Source organism: Ursus maritimus, unplaced genomic scaffold (genome assembly GCF_017311325.1).
Source record: "Ursus maritimus isolate PB19 unplaced genomic scaffold, ASM1731132v1 scaffold_15, whole genome shotgun sequence".
In the NCBI taxonomy this organism is placed as follows: domain Eukaryota; kingdom Metazoa; phylum Chordata; class Mammalia; order Carnivora; family Ursidae; genus Ursus; species Ursus maritimus.
In genome coordinates this window covers 22,754,415-22,772,841 of record NW_024423897.1, presented here as the reverse complement: position 1 = coordinate 22,772,841, position 18,427 = coordinate 22,754,415, and the positions used below count along the sequence as shown (strand labels likewise).

At 55.1% G+C, this 18,427-nt stretch overlaps 1 protein-coding gene across 1 annotated transcript in view; it reads right to left on the bottom strand.

The window, feature by feature from the left end:
• Positions 1 to 5,769: 5,769 nt before the first annotated feature.
• CAMK2A (calcium/calmodulin dependent protein kinase II alpha) overlaps positions 5,770 to 18,427 on the bottom strand; it is a 59,383-nt gene continuing 46,725 nt past the window's right edge. The window contains exons 16-19 of the mRNA XM_008692512.2: positions 13,713 to 13,788; positions 11,029 to 11,123; positions 6,632 to 6,860; positions 5,770 to 6,382 (exon numbers count right to left, since the gene is read on the bottom strand). Coding sequence (XP_008690734.2) covers positions 6,379 to 6,382; positions 6,632 to 6,860; positions 11,029 to 11,123; positions 13,713 to 13,788 — 404 coding nt within the window. The 3' untranslated portion in view covers positions 5,770 to 6,378. The remainder of the gene's footprint in view (positions 6,383 to 6,631; positions 6,861 to 11,028; positions 11,124 to 13,712; positions 13,789 to 18,427) is intronic.

Sequence of the window (18,427 nt, the reverse complement as noted above, 5' to 3'; positions counted from 1 at the left end):
CTCACAGAGTTTTAGGAATTGGGGTGGCAGGAGGCAGGGGCCGGGGAGGGGCCAATGGTCAATATTGATCTAGCTACGTCAGGGGAGTGGATGGGGAAGCGGGAAGCCTGGGGTGGGGCTGGCTCATAACTGCTCTTCCAGCTCCCAGTGCAACTGTGGGAACTGGGGAATGGGGTGCTTGGCGCAGAATTCCCAAACTGACTGCTCACTGAAACTACAGCTTCCTGGAGGCCTGCCCAGGCTTCATGCGTCCTGTCCTCTGACGGTGGGGTCTACACATCCATATTTTTAGCCTACTCCCTAGGTGATTCTGCAGCCGCCAGCACCGTTCCCATCTTTGGGGACCACAGGCTCAGCCCCCTTATTGTAACAACGAGAAATCTGAGGTCCAGAGAGGGAAAGTAACTCACTCAAGGTCACACTGGGAGAGACTGATATCATTCTCCCCTTTTTCTTGGGTGAAAGGGTAGTCTCCTTCTAGATAGCTCCATCCATCTCCTAGCTGTGGCCCAAAGCTCAGGAAAGGATGGTGGGGCCAGGATGCCCAGAGGGAAGTGGCTTCTGAGAACTTGGTAGGTCCAGATGGAGAAGGGAGGGTGGAGCCCGTCCCAGGAAGAAGGACAAGGAGCAGGGGCCATTCCCACAGGACTGGACCTGCCCCACCCTGCCCTGCGCAAACACTCTCAGCACCTTCCTAAAAGATTTACTGTGGCCCAGTCCGGAGGGCCATTTCCATTGCTGGGGACCCGCCTGTACCCCGGAAAAGCACATCCACCACAAAGGAGATTTGGGACACCCTCTGACACTCTGGCCTCCCACAGCCTCCTCCCTAGCCTCGTCTCTCCCCACCCCTACCTGAGCCACTGTTCTGGGCTCTCAGCCTTTGCTTTGCCTCCACCCCCCCCCCCGTTTCACTCTGTTGAGCATGGGCACAAAGTCTCCCCAGCACCCCCAGTTCCTGCCATGCTTCTCCTGCTCTCCTCTGGCTCCAATACACTTCGCACCTCCAGGTCCAGCCCCCGCCCCAGCCCACCCTGCACTCTGGTTCACCGCATGGCTCTCACTCTCTGGGGACAGAAGACAGGTCCAGCTCATCACTGGGCCCTATTCAGAGCCCAGTTGGCTGCAGCAGGCCCCGGCAGGTGTTTAGAGGGGCTGAAATTCCAAAACCCACCCCCCTCCCTCACACCCTGGGCCATCCCGGTCAGGTTCCCTCCCTCTGCTCTACAACGTCTTTGCTCATAGAAAGAAAGGAAGAGAAAAGCAGTGGCTGGTGGAGGGGCAACCTGAGGACCGTGTGAGCACGCGCCAGAGAGTAGGGCGTGCCAGGTCCGTGGTGTGCAGCAAAAGTCAGCCGCTGTTATTGCCCAGTGGCTCAACCCCTGCACTCTCCATCCTCCTTCATCCCTGCAGCCCTCATCCTACTCCGTGCCAGCACGCTGCTAGCCCCTGCACACGTGGGGAGCAGGGAGAGATGCTGTTCCGCCTTCAAGGAGCGCTCGGTTTTGCAGACTCCTGCTTATGTGCCTTCAGCCCAGAGTGCTCTGGTGAGGTGGGTACAGGGCTTGGGTCAGCCCACCCAGGGCCCTAACTCAGCATGTGCTGGGAGAGTGTGAGGAAGGCTTCCCCAAGGGGAGCTGTGTCCTGAAGGCTGAGGGGGCATTGCTGTGCACTGAGCAAGAGAAGGAGGGAGCCAGTGGGTTTCGTAGTAAATGGGCAGTGGGGAGGTAGGGACTGCGGGCGGTCGCTGGAAGGGACAGAGGGTCAAAGAGAGGAGATTCCTAAGACCCCAGTCACAGTTTGCTGGCCGTTCAGAGACAGGAAAACACGGATTGGGACCCCAAGGCCCTGGTTCCGTCTGGCTGGAAGCCTCTCTGCCTCTAGATCTCACCGTCTTCCTCTTCAGGATAGGGCTGTTCTGACACGAGAGGTATTGTGAAAGCCCTCTGTGAACTTTGAAGGGTCGTGCTCCTGGCAGGTGATAGTAGTGTTTTGGGTGGAGTTGGTACTTTCTGAGAGTTAAAGGGTAGGTCTTGGAAGTAGACTGGGAGCTCCAGGCTCAGGGCCTGGGTGCTGCCTGTGACCTGTTCCTGTGCTGCCACCTGCTGGCGAGTATCTGCAATGGCAGCACGAGCCCTGAGGCCCGTGCTCATGGCCCTTCACAGCCTTGGCCTCTGCTTTCACTGTGAAGGTCCTCGTGTGTGTGCAAGGGGCACACACCTCGTGGCCCCTCTGCACACCAACAGTGAGGATGGACTCTGGAAGTGGCTGGTGCAGGAACTCTGGAGTCCTAGACACCCCGAGCACGGTCTAGAGGGGACTGTAGGCTCCACCAGGCACATCCCCCCTGTGGAATTCAGGTAACAGGCGGCAGCATGGCTGAGTGACCAGCTCACCTGGTTTGTCTGGAACCGTCCAGGTTTAGCACTGAAAATCCTGTGTCAGCAAACCAGGACAGGTGGTCACCCTGTCGTGGCCCGAGGGCCAAAGCCTCTGCATCACCATGTTGGCTCCGCCTGGACAGCCTAGACGCAGAGAACCAAACTGGCCTCTACTGCGGCAGGGGCCTCCCTGCCTCCTCAATGGAGGAGGCATCCTTCTCTCTGGCCCCAAGGCCCCCGGCCCAGTCCATAGATAATGTGTGGGTACTGAGGGCTTTCTCCCCTTACCCCTTTCTCTGAACCAGTCTCCAGGAGTCCTTAGGCCTGGTGGCTTGTCTGTGAGGCTGGGCTAGGGGAAGAGAATAGGTGTGGAGGGACTTCTGGAACAAATTCTCATTTTACAGGAAAACCAAGGCCTAGGGAGATGAACGTTGCCCCGGGCCCCTGAAGGAGACTTTGTTGCTGGCTGTTTGTGGCAACCCATGTCCACCCCCCCACCCTTGCTTTGGATAAGGGCCCCTCATATGCCTGAGAGAAAACTGGCCTCAACCCGCTCTAAGGCTGGGGCCCAGGATGCAGACATAATCCCACTGTAATTGGCTCAGCCTTGAGCATGAGACCAAGTTGGCCCAATCAGAATGGAGACCTTGGCTTTTATTTTGCAAATGGCGAGATCTGGAACAGGAAACAAAGAAACAAAACACACCCAGCGCCGGTGCTTGACCAAGACGAGACAGCAGCAAGTGCGCAGAAGTTGGTAGCTATTTATTGCACTGAAAACACCAGTAAAACAGACACCCCTTCTTCCCCCCTCCCACCCAATAGCAGAAGTTTTGAGCAGTGGTCATTCAAGTTCACAGCCACATATTTAAAAAAAAAAAAAAAAAGAAGAAGAAGAAAGAAAAAGAAAGAAAGAAAAGAAAAGAACTGAAACAAATCCCCAAACAAATAGTAACAGAGAAACCAGCACGGGGAGTCTGACAAACACATCCCCCAAAGGGTCTCCCCTTGGAAGACAGGAGGCCAGGACCAGCGCCACGGTGCGCACGGTCCTGGGGGAATGCTTTCCTACAGAGGTGTTTGCATGCTGGAGCCCAGGTCTGGTCTTAGGTCTGGATTTTTTTTGCATCTACAGAATGTTCTAGAGGAACAGAGTCTCACTGTCTGGTAGGGGTGGGCTCCGGGCCGCTTGTCGGCCAGCCTCCCCTGCGTGCTGCTTCGGGGTCACGCCTGTGCTCCACACTGGCTGACTACCCACCCACAGGAGTGGCCTTCCTCGTGGGGGCCGTTTCCTCCCGGGGTGGGGCCCTGCCTCCATTTCTCTGGCACTTGGAATGGGACACAGTGGATAGGAGGCATGAAGCATGTCAGCAAATAAGAATCAGGACATTGGGGTCCTTCAGCTCAGTTCCGCCTGGTGGAGAAACCCAGGGCCAGAGCAGGGAAAGGACTTGCCCGAGGTCACACAGCAAGTCTGGTCAGGACTGGGAATGGAATCCTACTAACCCCCAAAGCATGGCTCTTTCCCCGCAGTCCACTGCTGATAAGCAGTTGACAGGCACCAAAGAGGGGAATGAGGGGCAGGTGGGGGCATGGAGGGGGGCTGGCCAGTCCCAGAACGAAGCAGGAGTCCAGCCAGTGACTAACCCTGTCAGTTCTCACAGGTATATTGGGCTTCACTTCACCGTCCTGTTGGATCCCCCATCAGCCCTGCAACATAGACTGGGCGGGAATATTTAACCCTTTAACTGATGGGGAAACTGAGGCTGAGAAAGGGACCAGACTTGGTCTTGGTAATGCAGCATCCCCTGTGAAGGCCGCACCCTCACCTGGGGCTTAGGGGTTGCTGTGCGAGCCGGCAGCTCACGAGGGAGGCAGGCGGTTTTGCCGCTGGGACTCTGGGATCACTGGGCCTTACTGGGAAGCCCTCTGGACTGGGGCGGGCCAAGTGCCTGCCCCCTGGGCCTCGGCAGCAGGGTGTCTGCCAAGGATAGAGGCCAGCGATCAACCAATTTGGAGAGCAGGAAGCCCAGGCAGCCTCTTTCCTGGCCTGCAGCCCCAGCCCAGCCTGCCTCGCCTGTCCCCAGGACAGCAGCTGTTGAGAAAAGGGCCCAGCAGACCTCTCATGATCAGGGAAAACTCAGAAAGTCCTGGATCGAACATCCCCACCAGTCCTCCAGCCAACACCCAGGGCTCCCCAGAGGTTCCGGGGAACCAGAACCTCCTCCAAATCCCTGGGGATGCGGCTCTTCCTCCCCTAAAATCCTCCAGAGGGGACAGTATCTCATGCTGGCAACACGGCCACACAGAGGCCAAAAAGCACAGAGAGGCGGCAACATAATTCCGAGTCGGACACTGAGAATACAACCTCTATTTTTTTTTTTTTGTCCAAAACATGTAGATTGGTTTTGCTGAGTGTTTTTCTTCTTTTCTTTTTTTTTTTTTTGAACATACTTACTGCATATAAAGTCATGCAAAGAAAACAGTGCAGACAGTAGATCTAGTGATGAGCCAAGGCATTCCACGCCAGAGTCAGTCCCAGGGAAGAGGGANNNAGAAGGAAAAGAAAGAGATTCGAACCCACGGCTGCAGGATGAGGCGTGAAGAGGAGAAATACCAGTGCTCTGCTTGGAACAGCAGTTGATGGAGGGGAGAGGCAATGAAGACACATGCTCGTGAACCCCCAAAGACTAGGGGGGGCTGGGGGAGCACACACAGATGTGGTGGGATGAAATCCTGGGAAGCTGGGAAGCGTCCTAGTAGGAACCTCAGTTCGGGAGGCAAGCAAAAAAAAAAAAAAAAAAAAAAGATATTTCTGTCCTGACAACCTCCCCCACTCTCTCTGCCCTGATTTGCTGTCTTTCAGCACTAACATCTGGTGTTTCTACAGTCCTGAAAGGAACCTTGGGACCAAAATGTCAGCGAGGCTCTTCCCCCACCCAGGGCTGAGTCCATCTCGGCCCCAGATAACCACAGGTGACAGAGTGCATCTCAGAGATGACATTAAAAAACAAAAAAACAAAAAACAAAAAAAGGAAAAAAAAAGAAGACCTAGAACAGAAAAAACCTACCCCTCACCCCTCTTCCCACCTCCCTTCCCAACCCGACCCGACCCTCCTCACAATAATTTGAGAGGTTTAGTTATTACATAAATATCCAGGAACGCAAAACCCATTTACGAAACACACAGAAGTCTGGCTATAAAAGGGCATGCGGTCCAAGGAGAAGTGGTACCTAAACGTTGCCTTCTTTGCCCCCAAAAAGCAATCAGATTCTCTCCCTCCGATGTGATGAAGCTGGAATTCTCCAGGACGGATGGAAGGGTGGAATGGGCGTTACTGTGGGAGGTAAACATCAGCTGAAGGCGGAAGGAAAGAGTGGGGGATCGCGCTCCACGCACCGAGGGGGAAGGGTCCGCACGGACAGGAGGATGGGGCAGGATGGGAGAAGAGCTGGGGAGGCAGTGTGAAGTGGGGGCTCCTGGCATCTGCTCCTCTCTCACCCTCTCCCACAGGGGAGGCTGGCTCATGGGGCTGGAGGGACCCTGGAAGGGAGAGACAGGGAGATGGGGGGCGGGTGCCACATTCCTCCTGATTCCGTGCCTCGCTCTCCTCGGCCCCTGGGGGACACACAGCTGGGCATTCTGGCCTACAGCCAAGGCAAGACCAGGCCAAGACGATAGCCAGGAGGGGGAGTCCTCAGAGCCAGCAGCCAGGGCACCCAGGGCACCCAGGCCTCAGGAAACCCCGCCCTGGCAGGGGACGCAGAGCGAGAGTGACAGGTGGTGGCAGGGAGATGTGCCATTTGCTCAGAAGTCGTGATAGCTTTTGTGAGCAGGCAGGTTTTCTTGATGCAGGTGTGACGGTGATGGTGATGATGGTGGTAGTGGGGTGATGTGATTGGGGGAGTTCCAGCAAAATCCAAGTGGGAGAACCAGCAGCCACATTCCATGAACGAAGAGTAAATCTCTGCGGTACAGGGCCCCCAGCCTGGTCCTTCAACTGTAAGAAACGGTATGTGCGGTGGGTGATGTGGTTGCTTCTGAGGGTGTCCTGTTTTCCTCAGGTCCCACCTAGCTTCCCCCACCCCCCAGGGAACCTGCAGGTCTGGTCTGCTCCCTGTGGTCCTCCAGCCCCCACCCCATGGCCTTCGAGCAGCCAAGTTCCCCAGCATGGCCCCCTCCAGACTGACGCCACCCCATTCCTTTAGACCGTCCCAGATGACAGAGGGCAGGAAGAAGGGGCTCTTACTGGGGCAGGACGGAGGGCGCCCCAGATCTGTGGAAGTGGACGATCTGCCATTTGCCATCCCGGCGGTGCCAGACGCGGGTCTCCTCCGACTGGGCCGTGCGGGGGATGCCGCCCGCATCCAGGTACTGCGTGATGCGGATATAGGCGATGCAGGCCGACTCGTCGCCCATCAGGTGGATATGGGGGTTCAGGATGGTGGTGTGCACGGGCTTGCTGTTCCGAGACCACACTGGAGGTGGGACGGGAGGGGGCAGAGGAGATGCAACTGGGGGCCTCCTGCGTCCCTTCCTTCGCTTCCCCATCTCCCAGCGACCCTCTCAGCAGAGGCACCCCTGCTGGCCTCATTGCCACAGGAGGGTCTCTGTGACAGGGCTCAGCTAGGAGTCAAGGCAGAACTTCTAGACGGCTAGAGCAGATCCTAGCTGAGAGACAATGGATTTCAGACATGCCAATTCTTTAAACACAGGGGAATGGGATTTTAGAATCAGTCTCTCAGACACACAGAGCTATAGGGCTATGACTGTAGAATCAGATGAACTTAGACCAGAGTCTCAAACCCAGTTTCCTACAGAGGCCAACCAAGTACATAAACAAGGGCGATGAGCGGAGTATAAGATGCTAAATTGGCAGCGGACCCTTTGCCTCTGGGTCAGGGAGTGAGTGATAGGGAGTGGTGGAGACTGTGGTGAAGAGCTCACCCTGTCCCACCTACAGAGGGCACCCTGTCCACAGCTTCCCTGGTGGCTGCTCTCTGAGTAGCTGACCCCTGAACCATGGGGGGGGGGGAGTTAGCCCCCCCCACCCCCGCACACTTGAAAGTCCACATATAACTTCTGACTTCCCCAAAACTTAACTGCTAATAACGTTCTGTTGACTGGAAGCCTCACCGATAACATCAACAGTCAATTAACCCATATTTTGTATGTTACTTGTATTATGTGCTATATTCTTACAATAAGGTAAGCTAGAGGAGAGAAAATGTTATTAAGAAAATCACAAGGAAGAGAAAGTACACTGACAGGGCTGTGCTGTATTTATTGGGGAAAATGTGTGTATAAGGGGACCTGCACAGTTTTAACCCGTGTTGTTCAAGGGTCAGCTGTAAGTGGAACCCACATAGCCACACCTGATGTTTCAGGAGACTCTAGAAATCTGGATTTTTACGTGAAAATGCCTCATGTTTATTATTGGCCTCTAATTCACACGTAGAACCCTGTGCAAGCCCATGAAGCATATCTGCAGTCTAGGTCCGGCCAGTGGACCCCCGACTTGCTGCCCCTACTCCCAACATACGGAATTATGGAAGCCTGAGTAATATTGTAGACTCCTAGGATCTTGGAATCGTAAGGATGGAATTGGTGGTCATGGGGTGAGGTCATGGAGCTTTCCAGAGTCAGGCAGAAATGCATAACTCTTGTAACCATGACAAAACTGAGAAAAGTACCTGAAGCCAGCTTTCTCTATGCAAAATATGAGCCACTGTTATTATTATTAGTTATTATTATTAATTATTTTGGTTCTAGGAACTCTCCATTTTTTCAGCAAAATAGAAAACAAAAGCACAGAAAGACAATGACCCAGGGAGGGGCTGGACAGGGGTCACCAGGGTCCCAGGCTTCAGGGGAACCCTCATGCGTTCTCTTAGTGTAGCCTAAATACAGATCCAAATCCCACAGAGAACCAGTTTAAAATATACACTGCCCATCTCCTCTCTTGAAGATGACAATTCAAAAATCCGTACTATTCAAAAGCCTCCTTCCCCTTCCCCACCTGCTGATTCGGATGACCAGCCGGGTTTGTGAGCCATGGGTTTCCTGGACAGTGTAAAATGTCCTTTTTCCCAGGACTACTGAAAGCAGCCCTAATATTATCATCACACCGTACCTGGGCTTTGGCTGCAGAACACCAAGTCATGGAGTCTTACATACGTAGACTAACAGATTATTACAATTTGGGGTTCTCCGAGAGAATGTAGAGCTTTTGCATTATAGGCTTGCAAGTGACCTCAGAGGTCAGAGGTCACCCAGTGGCCCTCCTACAAAATTCAAGGAGGCCTCCGTAAGCATCCTCGACAGCAACCAGGGCTGGAGGCACTCAAGACCGTCTAGTTCAACGCATCCATGAAACATCTGGAAACTGAGGTCCAGAGAAGCAATCCGACATGTCCCAAGCTGGGCCCCTTCCTGAGAGAAACGCAATAGAACCTAAAAGAAGTCAGTCTCCAGATGGGACTGAATTAGGACAATCTAGAACAATCTCAGAAGTCATGGAACTTTACATCAAAAACCAGGGATGTACTGTATGGTGACTAACATAATATAATAAAAAGTTATTATTTAAAAAAAGAATACTCTCAGAAGAGACAAACGAGCTCAGCATTGTCGAGGGTCTTCCAGCCCTGGGCCTTTGCTGTTGCCGGCGAGGGCTGGGGTCCTGGGGGACATTTGTAAAGAAATGCCACCCTAATGCAGTGTCTCTGAATAGACATCCACCCTTGCAGGGAGCGTGGGAGAAACGGCCTGTTCCAGCAGAGAAAACAGACAGGATGGTGGGACTTGGCCCAGGGCAGGGAGCTGCTCTAGGTCCTGCACTCATGGGCCCTTCGGCATCCAAATCTGGAGTCCAAGGGGCTGGCGTCGGGAGGGGGCCCGTGGCCTGGACGCAGGCCAAGAGCTAGTGCAGCTTTCCCTGTGTGTTTAGTTTCCTTTTGCCATGTCTGAGCCTTGAGAGCCAGCTCAGTCTGGTCTTTGCTCAGTGGGGGTTGGGGAGTTCGCTCTGGAAAACCAGCACCTCCAGGAGACAGACCTGTAGAGAGGTGGCCATGGTGACCAGCCACGGAGCTCCAGGGTGATGGGGAAAACTTGGGGTCCAGCCATCTCTCTTCACATGAAAATTTAACCTCCACTGCTAGCCTTGGGGCATCAGAGTTTGATTTAGGGAAAAGGCAGTTTCCTTCTCGTCAGCTTGTTGGGGTGCTCTTGGGTCCCTCTAGCCTATCAGGACAGTCCGATTGGGTGCAGGCAAGAGAGGAGTGGACAGCTGGGGACTGCTAACACTCAGATGAGAGGGGGCCACCCGGGGCAGGGATGGGACGGAATGAGTCAGGACTGGGTTCTGCCACTGACTTTCTGGGATCCTGCAGAGGAGTCACTTCCTCTCTCTGAGCCTCAGTTTCCCCTTCTGGGTGAGGTAGAGCGGGACTAGACCCTATTTTGGTCACTTAAACGCCACCTTTGTTTTTGCCGTCTACCTGTACTTTATTAAAATACTTCCTTGAATCAATACACTTTATTAATTTATGTAAATTTATTTTAAAAGAAAACTTTCTAGCACAATCAATAATGAGCAACCAGTATCACAGAATACAACTTTAATCATAAGTCCAGTGTCCACGAAATAAAGCTATGTCACCCTGGCTCCATGCTCTTGCCTGCAAGGGATCCGAGCCTGACACTGTTCTCTCTTGGATGAGGGGGTAAATGAGGCAGTGCGAGAGAGGTGTTTAACTAGCGTCCAGCCGAGCCTTTCCCCCGATGAAGCCGGACGTAGTGAAAGAGAATTTAGAAAGGGACCGGCTTTCTCACTGTGCGACCAGTGCTGTTTCAAGGGGTGCCCACAGGCACCGGAAGCCATCTTGCGGAGCCTCAATGGTATATGCCTTCCTTTTGGGGTGCCCTGGGTATGCCACCTCTCAGGGCCTTCCTCTAGTCCTGAGCTACGTGAGTCTGACCTGCACGTGCTTTGGTTCGTCCCTGTCTGACCCCTGGCCAAGGTGAGACATGGACACAGGCAGAAAGCGCCCTAGGTCAGGCCCAGCCTCAGCCCGCTGACAGCCCCTGGTTGCAAAGCTGCCAGGGTCTCTCCTGCAGAGGAGAGGCCCAGGAAGGACGGACATGCGGACAGAGACCTAGACAAACAGGCAGGGGCACAGCAGTGTGAGCTCAGGTCCCCTCCTCTTCCCCGGACAGCCCGCCCACAGGCATAACAGCCCACCGGCCTGCTTGTGACCAGAGGGACAGTGGGGGTGGCCCCAGGCATCTAGATGGCTGTAACGCGGGTACATGTCCAGGCAGGAAGGGCTCCCTCCTCTGTAAACTGAGAATAAAGGCCCTGCCCACGCCCTCCCAGGGGCAGGGGCGGGGGCAGGAGAGGGCTGGGGGGCTTGCCACACTTGTCCCAGGTCCCCATCCTCAGCCACAGGAGGGACAGCTGGCAGTGGGATGGGCCCAGGTTATGAGAGGGAACCAAGATGGTACCAACCCCTGTCCATACGGGATCTTCCTCTTCGCTGGCTCCTGAGCCGCCCCGGGGGCCCTGCCCGTCACCCTGCTGTGCCATCCGGCAGGACATGGAACGAGAGCAGACAACAGGCACCCCAGAGAGAAGGGATTGCTCACGGTTTTCAAAATAGAATCGATGGAAGTCCAGGCCCTCGACCAGGTTCCCCAGGGCCTCAGGTTCGAAGGCCGTCATCCCGGGGTCACACATCTTCCTAGGGGGAGGAAGTCAGAGGAAAGAGGGGTTGGGGTGGCCTCTTGGGGCCACCCTCTAACTCCAGGGGCCTGCACTGGAGGAGGGTGGGCCTGTGACGTCGGAGTGATTGCGCTCATGTCACAGGATCAGTGGAGTTGGTGGGTGGGAACGGGCTTGCGAACTGTACCGTGAGGCGCCCACCGCCGACCAGGGGGCGCCACTTAGAACTGGGAAGCCTAGGTTCGGGTCCTGGTCTTGCCACTCACCGGTTATAAGACCCCCAGCAAGTGGCTTAACATGACCAAGGAAGAGCCGCGAAGCGCGGCGCGCAGCACCCAGGCGCTGGCCGGGTAACTCAGCCTGTGTACTCCCCTCCAAATCTCAGCCCCCCACCCAGGGCCGCGGGGCCAGAGGGGCTCTTCCCGGTTTGCCTTCTTTGGGAGGAGGACCTTTTCCTTCACACGAAAGTCACTTCTGCTCACAGAGCAGGTGCATTTTGCAGGGTGGGTTTTGCTTCTTTCAAGGTGCCCCTTTTGCTCTCAGTGTGAACCTCAGTTTCCTCTTCTGTAACATGAGGAAAATAGCCTTCCAGAAGTCATGCCTGGAAGGAAGGCATGTACTTTCAGCTCAGAGCTCCCTTCCCGGTCTCAGCCTTCTGGGGAACCCTGACAGCCAGGTGGTGGAAGGAAAAAACCGTCTCCTCTACCCCCAGGCCTCTGGAATCTGGGGCACAACACAGACCCCCGTCACAATGACAGTGCGGCCAAGGACAGGCAGTACCTCAGGACAAGCCCGGATTCCCAAGCCGGGGAGGAACCGGAGACACTGGAGGACAGGTACTGGGCCCAGGGTTGTTTGAGCTGGCCACTGTGGTGGGTGAGTGCAGGGCACTCCAACCCTGCTCTTCCCTGACTTCCTGTCCCTATGACCCCGACAGCTCACTTCTCCACTCAGCACCTCAGATTCTCCAAATGGATTAGCAACGGGCTGGGACCTCTGCTCAGACCATATGAGATGCTCAGGACCCGTCAGTTGCCTTTAAAGTTGGGGGTCTGAGCTCTGAGTGTCGGGGAGACTGAGCACCCTCACCGGAGAAGCCCCTCTCCAGGAGGTCTCTGGGGTCCCTGACTCCGAAGGGACTCAGAGACCACCTGCTCCAACTCCATTATACACCTAGGGATACTGAGGCTCAGTGAGTGAGGGTTACACACGGGGCCAGACTCAGGGGACCACAGTCTCCAGAGGTCAAGTCAGAACCTAAAGTAGGCTGTATGTGCCAGAGAAAGCAACATCACAGAGGTGGGAGGGGAGTCCCCAGAAATGGCCCCCCAGAATGGGGGGGTGGTGGGGTCCACAGAAACCGCCTCTCTTTCCCTCCCTCCCTGGCTGTATCCTTCTAGAGATAGTCTTGGGCTCCTCCGTGGCTGATTTAGCTGTCTTGAGGGCTGGCGGCAAGACCCGTTTAACGGCATGTTTCTATGCTTTTCGGCTTTACCCAGATGCACGTGTGCACACACGCCTGCGCACGCCCCGATGCACACAGTCACAAACGTGCACGTGTGGACAAGTGCATGCACACACGCGTCCATGCAGCCTCAGTCTCACACCTGCACCTTCCAGAGTCCTTAATCCTCCGACAGAGGCAGTAGATTGCTGGGGCTTTGCCACCTGCTGCTGCTGAAACCCTCCCACAGTTAAAACGCACCCGGCCTGCCAAGCCTTTGGGAGACAAACTTAAGCTCCTGGGCCCGGTGGGAACCGGGAACCACCTGCCCAAGACCCAAATCCCAGTTTGGTTATTCGACCTCACCTGAACCCAACAGGCAAGGGTTATTCGGCCTGAGTTGGCAGCTTTTGTCCACCAAAAAGCGTATGTGGGGTCTTGTCAGCCCTAGCTGAGCTGTTGAGGCCGCAGTCCAGAATCCTCCCTCTCCCTGGGGTGGGCTGAGGACAGGCCGGGGCCTGCTTCCGGGCCAGACCAGGCAGTGTGTGGGTGGCCACTAGGGGGCGCTCCAGCCCAGCCTTTGCACACAGCCACCCATGAAAGGCTGGTCCAGGTGGGTAGGGGACGTCTCCTACCATCTGTTTCACTTTCTGTTATTTTTGGACACTCCGCCTTATTCCCCAGAGGATTGAAGGTTCTGTTGAGGTTCTTTTGCTCACCCCTGCTCACGGAAGGACGCACCCTATGGATTCCTGCCTGCCCCTGCCAGCCTGAGGTCAGAGGCCTGAGGAGGTCCAGGGCGAGGAGCAGGCCCGTGCAGCAGGTCTGAGGAGAGGCCCGCCTCCCTCCCCTCCTTCCCCGCTCATCTCCTGAGGAGGCCCATGCTGTAGTGGGGAAGCAAAGGAGTTTTGTTGGAGTTCCTCCTGGGGAACAGAGATGAGGAGGGTGGGAGGAGGAGAAGAGGGAGGACCGAGATACAGTATTGTGAACAGAAAGCTTCGTTAAAGCATAAAGTCTAAATGCAAAACAGAAATATGAGTTCAGTCTGGTTCACGGCACATGCAGAGTGAATGAGGGTCAGGGACAAGGACCCCCAAGTTAGCCATCAGCACCCCCTGAACAGTGATCCAGGCAGGACATGCAGAATGGACCCAGCCGACTCACGTGTAGGACTCAAAATCTCCATTGCTTATGGCTTCAATCAGCTGCTCTGTCACTTTAATAATCTCCTGTTTCCGCACTGTAAGGCAGGAGGAGACACAGAGAAGTGATAGTAATAGTAACGAAGCCCCAGCTACCACTTTCTGCGTCCCTGGTGTGTGCCAGACCCCACGCTAGGACCTGAGGGCCTCGTGGAGACGGTCTCATTAGCCTCCCATTATCGCTGGGAGATAGGTATCATTACTCCCATTTCACAGAAGCAGAAACTGAGGCCCAGAAAGATAGAGAAAGGTGGGAAAGTTCCCTCAGCTGCAAAGGGCAGAGCCAGGGTCCCGATTGGCAGCCTTTGTCTCGGTGAAGCACGCCTGGTGGACATTCTGACGTTAGGCCTGAGGGGAAGCCAGGCTGACTGCAAAATACGCTTCTCCTTCCGTCCCCTTGCTTTGCTGCCTGAATCAAAACCGGGCCAACAGCGGCAGTTGTCCCTAGCAGCCAAACTGGGGCCCTGAAGGCAGGTCTTAGGGCTTACTCATCCCTTAGGTCTGAGTGAGCTTTTTGCTCCATTTGGGGGCCTGTAGGAATCAGGCACTGAGGGGTTCAGAACTTTCTAGGCATAACGAATCCCAGTTGCTGAGACCTGGCGTCCGCTGTCCACCCCTGGAACAGGATGAATCCCTGGTCTCTCTGATAGAGGCTTAGGCATCAGCTTTCACATTAGCTGTGTGCTGTTCTGAGCCCCAGTTTTCCCAGCCGTGAAATGGAAACAACCACCTCTCATCCCTTCAGGGCCCAACCCAGACTTGAGTACCAGACGGACTTCACGTCAGTCCCGGTGCAGGTCCTCCCAAGCTGAGCCACGAGGCCACAAGGCTGTTTCCTGGGCCGCCCGACGGAGGCGACAGCCCCCCCTCCCCCCCAGTGATGAGGTAATGAGGGGGGAGGAGGTGGTGGGCAGAAGCGCCTGGCACACAGTAGGTACACATTTTAAGCGCCGCCACTTCCTGTCTCCTCCGACACAGGTGACCACACCTGCTCCTCACAGATACCCCGGGAGGCCAGCAAGGCCCGCGCCCCCCGACCTGATGCATGTGGAGACTGAGCCTCGGGGGCGGAGGAATTCGGAGCCAGGCATCCTGGCTCTGGGCAGGACTGTCCCACCAGAAGCCTGGCGTGCTTCCCTGGGGCGGGCTCTCCCCCCCACAGGCCCAAGCTTCACTTGCAACCCCGTCAGCTGGCTGGCCTACAGAGCGGTCTGGTGAGGTACATGGGCACATTGCCCTGTCTCAGTCTGGGACGGAGGGGGAGGAGCACGCCTGGCTGAGGCCCCGCCCCTGTCCCTTTCCTCACCGCTGCCCGTGCCACCCCACGCCAGCTGATGCCGGGTTGCTCACCTTAGGCCCAGAGGACACAGAATCCTACAACATCCAGGCTGAAAGAACCCGCGGGGACCAGGCACTCGGCCTCCTTTGCAAACTATGGGGGAAATGGAGGCCCAGGAAGGGGTTGACTTGCCCAAGGACATAGAACACCTGGGTGCAGAGTCTGGCTCCCAGCCCAGGGCCTTTTCCACAGAACCTCCACACCCCCCATGCTCCCTTAGGCCCGTACGCGTGTCTATCTCCTAGCTCAGATCCGAGCTCCATGGAAGCTGGGCCGTGGCTGCCCTTGCCGCACTGGACGCCTGGCCCTGGAACAGACCTGGCCCCACAGGCCTTCCTCACTGCACGAGCAAGCCCACCAGGCATTATGCCGTGTGCTCAGCCTGCAGCGTCTGGAAACCTCACGGCTCGACTTCATGTGGCTGTCACTTCCACATCAGAGGTGAGCAAACCGCAAGTGAGAGCAGTTGGCGGGTCTGCTATGGTGGGCCGACCGCCCCCACCAGGCCCACGAGAGTTTGCGGCTCCAACGCCTGTCACACTGTCCTCAGGGCAGGGGCCCTGTGCCCAGCATGGCTCTTGGCACATGGTGGGTGCTCCTTAGACAGAACAGTCCCTGTCTCCAGGGTCAGTAGCACAGCGAGGGGCTAATTCTTTCTCTCCTGGCTCTGCTAAGAGTTGCGGGGCTGGGAATGAGCCTGTGGACCGTGAGCTCCGCGGGCTCACTCTGCGGCCTTGTCTGGGGCGGGGGCAGGGGAGGCAGAAGTGAATGAATCACGGGGTGGACCGAACCAGGGCCTGAGGCTGCTGTCTTCGCCCTGTGTGCTGGGATCTACGAAGGCGCCAGGGGGTCTCTGTTCCCTGGAGCCCAAGAGCCTGGCCTGCTGCCCAACTCTGCCTTCCTTCATGGAGACGGAGGGCAGGGAGACACCCACCCCTGCCAGGAGACACCTCACCCCACTTCCGCGCAGAATCAGCGGGATGACCCAGGGCGGTTCCACACACTCCTGGCAGGCCTGTGCAGCCTCCCAGCTTCCTCCGCACAGACCTGAAGGTTCCTTCCGGCCCGACATTCCACCAGCCTGTGCTTAATGCATGCCCTAACTCCCGTGGGCTGCTTCTCGCTGCCGTCCCAGAGAGGCTAGGAAAGTGGTCAGGGGCATGGATTCTGGAGCCAGACTCCCTGGGTTTGGATCCCGACTCTGCTACTTAGTAACTGTGACCTTGGGCAAGGTACTTCCCCATGCCTCAGTTTCCCTGTATGTATAACGGAGCTTCTAAAAGTACTTACCTCACCGGGTGGTTCTGAGGACTGAGTTACGGGTGCATCAGTAGAAGTAATGAACACATACGTGGTTCTCACTGAGAACCAGCTACTGTTCCAAGCCCTTTCTATCAACTGATTTATGTCAATAATGATGCATAATATAAAGCATTTAGAGCAGTGCCTGGCAGTCCATGAATAACATGATTATTATCATCTGGAAATCTCTGAATTGGAAGTTCTCCCTGAGGACAGCCCCTGGTCTCTAGCCATGGCAGGGATGCTTCCCAGCAGCCTGAGACGCGATGGTTCCGTCTTGGTTGGAACGTTGGGCTTGCAGCCTGCCGGGCGGCCTGACACACTGCTGGGCATCTCTCCCTTTGCACCCACCTCCTTCTTCTTCTAAGTCAGACTCTCCCCACCGAAAGCGCCTTGTTATAGTTCTCTTCCCCTTTCTGCCTTCTGGGGCCCCAAAGTGTGCACCTGCTTCCCCAGACCCTATGCCCTCTCCCTCTACTAGTCTTCTCTTTCTAGGGCTGAAAGCCTCCAGGATAGGGTTTGCAGGATCTGACTTAAGCTGGCCATCCACTGTTTGAGGGTCCTTGAGCTGTTTAAATGCCTCTCTGAGTGTTAGCACACAATCCTCAGTGTGGCTTGAATATTGCAGAATATCGGGTCTGGGGTAGAACTCTCTATCCCCTCCCCAATTCTGGACATTATACCTCTATTAATGCATCCAGAGACAATGCCTAACTTGGCTGTGCCTCTACCCACTCAGGACATTAAGTTTGCCAACAGCGGAAGTCTAGTGGGCAGAAATCTCCCTAGTAGTTTCATCTCTAGGACAGAAGATCTGGGAATCTGGTGCTCCTTAGATCTGGAGAAACTCACTCAGGTTTTGGGTCTCTTCCATGTCCTCAGCAGTCCTGTTGTGTGTGAGAGATTCATTCAGCAGTTTCTCAGCGGCAACCTCTGGCATTTTTCATCTGCCAGGTGTTCACCCATTCAATCTAGGAGTACTCCCATACAAATGGGACAGCTGAGGCCCCAGAGAGGTTAAGGTACTCTCTGAAGGTCACACAGTGTGCTGAGGCCAAGATGGGATCAGCAGTCCTGGCTGGTATTTCCCAGAAGGTCTCTGTCTAGATTTTGAGGCAGCTCTTTGGGCTGGGGAGGAAATTAATTTTCATGGAGCTGACCAGTCGGAGGTAGGGAAGTGGGAAGGAAGCCTGGCAAAGCCCCGTCCTTGCAGCTCTGAGGGCCAGAGGCCTATGCATTAAGCCTGAGATGCTCTGAAATATTAATGTCTTTTTCTTTGCTCAGGGGAAAATGTTCCCTGGAGGATGACATTTCTAATTAACTTTAATGTTAGGTCAGAATCTACCCCAACAGCTGCTATTCTCACTTAGTGAGAAGACTTAACAAATTAACACCAGAAAATATTTTTTTCTGAAACTTTCTCTGAGGCCTGAAGAAGCTGGGAAAGGCACAGGGCTCCTCTCCTGCCAAACACAGGAAGAAGCTCCTGGCTGAGCCAGCATCTCTTCTATCAGACATGGCTTTTTACCTGCGGGAAACTGAGGCAGGGAACGGGGCCCCAGTTCTGCCATTAATAACCTGGATGTGCCCTTTCTCTCTGGGCCTCAGATGCCCCTCTGTAAAAGGGGCACAGGTGAACTAAAATTTAAGATTCCACAAATTTTCCCATCCTGATCTCTCTAGAGCAGAGGCTAATGACAGCAGATGTGGGGCCTCAGGGATGCCACCCAGAGCCATTTCTCCAGGTGGAAATGTCTTCAATGGGTCACATTTACATTTACAATGCATACAAATTTTGCATTCCTTTCCAAATATTTCTAACATATAAATATCTGTGTTAAAATAATCTTTGAGTAAAACTGATGCTCCGAGAAAATTTCATGTGGCTTCCTGTCATTCAGCCATCAGCTCCAGTTTGAAAAAAAGAAATTAAAATTTATTAAACCATTACCAGCGCCAAACACTGTGAAACCACTTTATACGCAGACACTCATTTCATCCGCACAGCAGTCCTCTGAGATTGATACTATTATCAT